General features: G+C 45.1%; 1 protein-coding gene across 1 annotated transcript; it reads left to right on the forward strand.

Moving 5' to 3' along the window:
• Positions 1-3886: 3886 nt before the first annotated feature.
• Positions 3887-8232, forward strand: irx4b (iroquois homeobox 4b). The gene is made up of 6 exons (XM_061741952.1): positions 3887-4356; positions 4740-4907; positions 5054-5163; positions 5405-5561; positions 5647-5800; positions 5912-8232. The coding sequence occupies exons 1-6, from the start codon at positions 4312-4314 to the stop codon at positions 6487-6489; spliced, it is 1212 nt and encodes a 403-aa protein (XP_061597936.1). The 5' UTR covers positions 3887-4311; the 3' UTR covers positions 6490-8232.
• The last annotated feature ends 306 nt before the right edge of the window (positions 8233-8538 follow it).

Genomic DNA, 8538 nt, shown 5'->3' on the forward strand with positions numbered 1-8538 from the left:
AGCTCGACGTGATAGTCGGACGCTCTCATTCAGTTACACGGTGGAAACGGATCTTAAAGCCTGATTTACGGTTTTGCGTTAAATCGACGCGTACCCTACGCCGTAGGCTCTGCGTTGGTGTAACGCGGAACCATAAATCAGCCTTTAGTCACCTCGTCTTCACACAGGAAGATTTAATTGAATTCTGAACAGGTACACCACAGTTATTTACTCCGATCCCTCATCATTTCATATGTTACAAGAAATCACAACACTGAATTTTCACAAATGGCAACTTTATTGTTAAAAAAATAAGAACATAAGTTGTATATAAATAACATGTATGCACTATTGCTGGCTCAAGGAAGGACAGTGCGTCTTCTGAAGGTGTCGTTGAACAGCTTCAGGTGCTTGGAAGATCTGAAACCATGAACAGAAGAAAAATGTATTACGGTACTAATAGAGCTCCGGTGTTCCCTAACACTCCGTTAGGGAACACTGGAGCCACCGGGGCTCCTCACCGGTCCGGTCCAGTGTGTGGCCTCCGGTGCTCCGGAGCTAAGCTAAATACTTAGCCCATGCAAAGATCATACTTGTAGACAAATATAAATAACATTAAAAAAATAACGTCACTTACCACTGACTCGTGTGCAGTTGCCGGGTCTGTACTGTTGGAACTGATCCTTTTATGAGGGTAAATGTCGATGCAAAAGCTCATTTTTACTATCCCTCGCTGTGGAAACCGGTGGAAACAGCCACCGCTTCTAAACGATGGCTGAAGCTCCAGCCGGCAGAGTTAGTTGTGGGCGTGGTTTCAGCAGCGAAGGCCGACCTATGGAAATCAGCTCCTGTCCTTACGTAAGGACAGGAGCTGATTCTGAACGGCTCGTAGAAACCACATGACACTGGAAGATTCATCCGGGTGGGGTGTACAGACCCTGCAGAAATTCATGGGATTTCATCTTTCCTGTGTTGGCAGGGTGAGGGGAGATCACTTTATATATGTTAAAACAAGAAAAAATGTGTTTTTCATAATAGGTCCCCTTTAAACAGGAAGGTTTATGGAGACCAGCTTGCTTTTGCATCTTAGTTCTGCATCAGTCTCAACTTGGAAGTCAGAAACACTAACCATCTATGTATGGAACCTGGATAATTTGCAAACTTGAATTTGGCGAGCTGTTTTACGTACATGTACAGTACATATTAAACCGTAACGTTATTGACACACAGAAAGTGAAGAAGCGGGAAGACTGTTTAGCCAATCAGAATGCAGAACACAATGCACAATGCAAATCCGTGAAGCAGCAAGACCGTGAAAGGTGAACTGCGTTATAGCAAGGGATTACAGTATTCCGGTATGTATACGCAACCCACGCTTAGCCAAGCTAGCGACTGCCCCGAGACTCCTCCTTCTGGAAGTGATGACACAGCGAAAGCCAGAATATCAACATAGTTGAAGAAGAAGACAAACAACAAAGAAGGAACCAGAAGCCAGCGCAAAAGTGCATTTGGCGCCACCTAGCATCGTGGAGTAGAGCGCAACTCACTCAATAATTGATTGTCTTCTCGCGCATATATACTTGGATTTCTGGGAAACTCCAGTTTAATCCTTAGCCTGATTGTTACCAGTAGCTTGATTTAGATGTGCATGTAGCAACACTGAGTCTTTGCAAACTTCTGTTTGAATGATAATTGTGGGAAACAGTGCTCCCAGATGTGTACCTGACTGGACCTCTCCCTCTCCACGACCTGTTCAAGTAAAATGACCAGTGTGAGAGACAAAGGGCCTCCAGTGTCCTTGTTGCCAACATCTGCACACATGGAAAGCAGAGCATTGAACTCATAGCCACTGGGTAAGGTACGTGGGTCACCTGAAAAAACTACATCCTGCAGATGCAAATCTACCATCTAAACAGGAAGTTCTGGTGAAGTGCTGCTCCGATGGCTGTCCCTGAAATGCTCCATGTCCATCAGCGTTCTCTCCCTCTCGTAGTTTGTATCCACTTAGGGGTCACTCTCCTGATCTAAAGCTCTCTGTCCGTGGTCACTTGATTAGGCCGGATTGCCAGACATCAGACAATTTTAATTTGTTCCCATCTTAACTTTGTTTTAAAATGTGGGCGTATGTAAAACAGTCTTGTGCCCCTCCTCCATCTTAACAGCTTTGCTCCTGCAGACATTTCTTTAAAGCTAATGAAAATATGTAAGGATAATACGTGTAAGACTTTAATATTTCATTATTGGACAGGACATATCAGGCTTTAAATGTAAAAATTTAGCAGGACACTGGGGGTTCTTATAAGAGTATTACACTCGTCACAGGGAGAGCTGATAAAAGTATACTCAGCTTCAAAGTTAATAACAAAAGCTCTGATTTATTCTGTAGTTGAATATTGCAGTCCTATTAAAAAAAAAGAAAGAAAGACACTCTTTAGTGAAAATGGTTGTGCAAGAACATAATTGCCACCCGACATTTAATGGTAACACAAAGAAATTAAAGTATTTTGAGTGTCGATCCTCCAAGATGCCCTATTGTGCTATTTGAAAGAAAGTAATCCAGATGTGCAGAGCCTGTGGGCTTTTGCTTCGCCAACATTAGGGCATGCCACCATTTCCGTGAAGTTATCTTTTTGCAGACAGACAAACATGCAAACAAGGTGCAATGATCGCCCACCTCTGTGTCGACTCGTTATAGTCGAGTTCATTATAATTCCTTCTGTTTGTGCTCAAGTGTCGGGATTTATGAGTTCAAGGTTGGAGGTTTGAACCGAAACTCCCACCGAGGTCAGAATTCCTGCTTGAAAGCTCAGATAAACCTCACCTATACGCCAGAATCCCACAAGGCTGGTCCTCTACCAGAGAAAAAGTTAAAATAAAGTAAACATTCAACAAAGCAAGATCTCAGATTATTACAACACATTTTAAAGTAATTAAATATTCCTTTCAATTACACTGAAACGGATATTTTAGCATGAAAAAACTCCACAGTGCTGCTAACCTAGAATAGTTTAACGCAAAAGTAAAGAATGAAAAGTGACCAAATGAGCGGTGAGGGGATGCTGAGCAAAGCACGGTCCTCATGGAGAGACCAGCTGTGGAAGTCAATCATCTCTGTGATCTGGCTGCTTGATTGATTATTTTAATTATTCCCCGTGTAAGAATAAATCTCAGCTAAGAAAAACTTCTGAAAATGCTGAATTCAATACAGAAATGTGTTCAAGAACATTATTTACCTCTCTGTCTCCCACATCTCTCCGTTTCTCTCCAAACTAAAGGTGGGTTGGGGAGGGAAAAAAACACGGTGTTTCCACTTCATCGGGGCGCGCGCACTTTAAGGCTCGGTTATTAAAAACATGACAAGCCATTCAGCTGCTAAAGGTGCTTACTCAAGGGAATGCGCGCGGTGTTTATTGTTTGATTAATTTGCTCGGGGGAGAACCTGAAATTTCCCCACTCGTGGATGCGGGAGGGGGAGTGACAGCGAGATTTCTCCGTGGTGACAAGTTATCTAAACTACAGGGCAAAACGATTATGCTAATACCAGGGTGTAGTCATCAATCATCTCGTGTCAATGTGGTGTCAACGCATCACTATGATCCCCCCTCCCTTCCCACGGACACGCTGTGTTGTTGTGAGCGCGCCTGGGCGCGCGGGGGGGCATTTGGAGAGTCGAACAGTCTTTTGACGCCTGGGGGACACTCAGTGGGCTAAAGTCTGAATTATGGTTCTGCGTTAAATCTGCGTCGGTGTAACGCGGAACCATAAATCCGCCTTTACAGTGGAGCCGTCCAGGCGGATACGAGCTGAAACGGACCTGTGGGGGAATTAATTAAGCGACTGTCTCTCTCGTGATGTGAACTCGTGTGAAACACGGGGCTGACGTCACACAAACGCGCTTTAAAACCAAACGGCGCATCCGAAAGAGAGAGATGCGCGGTGAGATTACGCGCGCCGGCGCGGACGCGCACACACACAGACACACATACAGACACACACGCACACGCACAGCACACAGACTCGTCTCGGGTTGTGAGATAAGTTAGTTCTTCACAAACTGCGGCGGCAGGGCAGGGGGACCGACAGCGGCGGAAAGTTGCGCTCCTGACGCACCGGGAAGCGGCGCGTAAAGGTCCGCGCGTCCTCGCGTGGAGAAGGTGCTGGATCACTTTATTGTGATAGAAAACAAAAACAAAAAAACAAAAACAAACGGGAAGATCCTCTGGTGACAGGATCTGAAGTGTAGGGTCAGGAACTGGCACTTGGCACGGATGCTGTTGGATGTCGCCGCGCGCGTTCACTCCTGCTTTTGCCTTTTTGGTATTTTTTTGAAAGATGGCTTATTCTCAGCTGGGATACTCCTACTCAGCCACACCACAGGTAGGATGGGAGACTTTTGATCTGTAAAAGAAAAAAAAAATCACTTATAAGCTGGATTTACTTTTGAAGAAAGAAAAACAGAACTGTGCAATGTCGTTCACTGCTGCTTGGTTTCTCACTAATTTTATTGTGGTATTGAGTCTGATATCTGTTGCTGTCTGTGTGTGTAGATTGTATGTGTTTTTTACACTATGCATGTATTTGATGCCTAAAACAATTTTCCCTAGTGGACATTAAAGTACAACTCAACTCATCAACTGTGTTTTTACTTTAAGAAAAAAAAATGTGTGCAGGAAAAAAAGAAAATTAATTGCGCTTATAAGTTTATACTTTTAACTCTTCTCAAGAGTATTTTTATTCCTTGTTTTTTTCCGTGCCTGCAGTTCCTGATGACCCAGAGCTCTCTGTCCGGGACTCCCCCGCCCCACCCGGCGCTGCGCTCCGCGGGCCAGCAGCTCGCCTCCGCCGGCATCGGCGGCTACAGCGGCTCCTACAAGAGCCAGGGCTACTACAGCTCCCGGCCCGGCGACCCCAGCGCGCTCTACCACAGGGTGAGTGTCAACTTCACTTTTAGCACCAATTCAATTCCCAAATTTCGCACAGGTCAATAATAATAAGAGGAATGGAGTGGAAGTTGGAGCACTTGGCTCATCAGTTCACACTTGGTCCTGACATTCATACCCCTTGATCATTTCAGGGACCACTCCATCCCAAAGAAGCCGTATCCGTGCATGTGGGGGCATCTCAGACTCCTGCCTACTATCCTTATGAATACACATTTGGACAGTATCCCTATGAGAGATATGGGTATGTCAGTACAGGCTTTTATTTCTCTGTTGAAATGTTGTTAATGTCACTTTTGATGTCCACAATATGATTTATGGATGTACCTGGAGTCTGCTCCAAAATAAAATGCTTGTTCTTTATGAGACAATATACTAGCACAGCTGTCTTTTATTGTTTTGAAATTGATACATGCAGGAGTTTTATTTAATGGCAAATTCTGGAATAAGTTAAGTATGACAATGGTTATTATCTTCCCACTTAGATATTCCTGCTCAGACAGTTCCTCACGTCGTAAGAACGCCACTCGAGAGACCACCAGCACTCTGAAGGCGTGGCTGCAGGAGCACCAGAAGAACCCCTACCCGACCAAGGGGGAGAAAATAATGCTTGCCATCATCACCCGCATGACTCTCACACAGGTGGGTTTTTCTGAAATATTCCCAAACATATTATTGGAAAGGTTTTATAGTTTCTCTCTGACCGTCCAGTGCTCCTCTCTGCCAGGTGTCGACATGGTTTGCAAATGCACGCAGGAGGCTGAAAAAGGAGAACAAGGTGACGTGGTCGCCGCGGGCTTGTAAAAACTCTGAGGACCGTGGCTGTGAGGACGACAGCGATGAGGCGGAGAAGCCACCTCAGAGTGACAAAGATCTTCCCGGTAGGCCGAGCTGAAGTGTTTCTGCACACTTTGCTTGTTTCGCGGATTGCTTGGTTCTGGATGGCATGCAGAGACATTGTCGCGTTCTGATTCGTGTGCTCTTGATTGCAGATCAACAATGTGCAGACCTGCAGAGTGACCTGGAGGACTTCGACCTGAACGAGTCGGATGCTTCCGACAGCGAGCCCAAGCCCCCGTTTCTACCCGAGGACAACAAACCGAACCTCAACGTAGATATGAGGCATCTCATGCACAACTCAGACCCACTGCGCGGAAGAGAGCGGCTGTCCCCGGACTGCCCCGAACTGACGTCGGCCCAGCGGCAACACAGCTCCTTCTACATCAACCCAGACCTTCGGAGCTCGGACGCCAAGCCCAAGATCTGGTCCCTGGCTCACACCGCCGTGTCTCTGGAGGCCGGGGTGCAGCCAGAATACGCCCCCTGCATGCTGTCGTCCACGGGGTCCTCCTCTTGCGGGTTCCCCACCACCATGGCGCTCACCAAGGCGGACAGGCAGCAGGAATCGCCAGTGGCAACGCTCAGAGAGTGGGTGGACGGGGTTTTCCACGGCCCTCCTTTCCAGCCGCCCAAACACACCGAGGCGTGGAAGGGCTTGGATGAGGCCATGGTGGACAGCAGGACACCCACACAGGCCTTTGAGCTGGTTCAGCCCCCTTCACCTTTGTAGACCCCCCCCTAACCCCTCTCCCCAAACACATCATCAGTGCAAACTTTTGACTTCTGGACTTGAAACAAAAGTCTGTATTTGGTTGGTTTGATGGACGCGACCAACACCTCAAGCAAAACACCTCAAGTAACCCAAAGCCTCACAGCGACGGTGCTTAATGACAACCGCCAGGCCGTGGTTAGGCGTTTGTAATTTGACTGGTGTGCCGTTAGGGGTGTTTGATCCTGTTTTGGCACTTTGATCGACTCTCCTACGACTTCCAGGCTCCCGTTGAACTTCAGACCCAACGGCAACCGCCCTACCCGAACACTTCCCTGCAGCAAAGCTTGTACAGTTTACACACGTGAAAAACATACACTGTTGTACACCTGCACCACCGCCTGCACGTGCACCGAGTTAAATAAAATAAAAAGAGCATTCTGTAGCATGGTAAAGTTCTCTGAGTGTGCCCTTAAATTAGATCTCCACTGTTCTGGACGCAGTAATGGAGTCGTTTCGGACTTTGTTAATCCTTCTCCGGATCGGTGGAATATACCTCAGCGGCTCTGGATATGCGTGTGTGTGAGAGACTTGAGTGTTTGTGTGTGTTTGGATGGAGTGAAAGGGGGAAAGTGGGTGGTATTCAGCCGTGACTAATGGAAACACACAGAGGAGGGTGCTGCTAAATTGTTAAATCGATGCCACTTCCACCTCAGCTCCAGATATAGCTGCAATCAGCGATGCGTCCCTTTTCATTAGGCGGCTTTTGACTTTGTCAACCTTGGACAGCGAGAAAAAATACACAATGAGCAAAAGACCTCGTAGAATTGCTGGTAATTTTAACTAACTGTCACATCTTTATCTAGTGGGTGATGTTTTTTTTTTTTGTTTTTTTTTTCATGCAGGGAAATTTAAGCAACATCACAACATCAACATCAATGGACTGAAATATTTTATTCAAACATGAACTTCCATTGACTTTAATTACTTGAAAAAATAATGTAACAAAACACTGAACCCACACAAAAGCAGAGCGAGAAAAAGTCTTTTTTTTCACCCCTCGTCTTTCTCCTTCTCCTGGTTTTTCTTTCTTTTTTCGTTTCTTTTTTCGGTTCAGGAACGGTGATAAAGTATTCATCAGAACAGAGGAGGGATCTGCCTGGGCTTTGTATGGAATTAACCATTTCGGATTAAATAATTCAGGATGAATTCAACCGAGAATTTCATTCTGTTTCTGCCTCATAAATAAGTAACTTTTAAGATGATAAATAATGACATCTGACTTCTTATTTCTGTAAAGTTTTCTTTCTTCCACTCGCTGGTGGACAGGCTCCCATCGTGGGGGGGCGGCTAATATATCTTTTATACTTCTGCTCAAGATTTTCACTTATTCTGTTTAAAATTAATGTTGCAGAACCAATTCAATTAGGTTCCTCTTTAAAAAAAGAGCGAGAGGCATATTGGACTCTAAAAGAGGAGTTGATATTGTCATGAAAGATGGGGAAGGCAGTCAGATAAGAGGGAGTGGGAGCTGAGTGTTGTTAAGAATCCATTCATAAGCTTGTTCTCATCCTTTGCTGTCTGACACATATCGTTTTGTACTGAGTTACCGTGACTACGGATTACTAAAAAGGCACAAATGTCTCACTTTTGTTAAAGGACATTAAATCAGACCTAAGGCTGGAGAAAAACATGATGTTTGTTTGTTGGTAATGCAACATATTTTAACCTGCATTTTCAAAGTTCCTTTGATTCTGTAAAGTATAATCGTGTCTTTAACCCACTGTTTGCATTTAATGAAAAACAAACAAAACAAAAAAAAACATTAAACAAGATGCTTGACCGCATTTACAGAGCCGACGTTCCCGAGTTCATGGTTCTATTTTGACTGTCAATTTGAATCAGAATTTAGGTTTTAGTAAGAAATAAAATCTTGTATTTTACTGCAGCACCTTTTCTGACCTGCTGTAACATTCAGTTTTATAATGAGTAGCATTCGGACCCGGGAGTCAGAAAGTTCTTAGTTGGAAACTTCAACTGGAATAGGCCCTCAGGTTGGAATTCCAACTT

This window comes from Cololabis saira, chromosome 15 (assembly GCF_033807715.1).
Source record: "Cololabis saira isolate AMF1-May2022 chromosome 15, fColSai1.1, whole genome shotgun sequence".
Taxonomy (NCBI): Eukaryota; Metazoa; Chordata; class Actinopteri; order Beloniformes; family Belonidae; genus Cololabis; species Cololabis saira.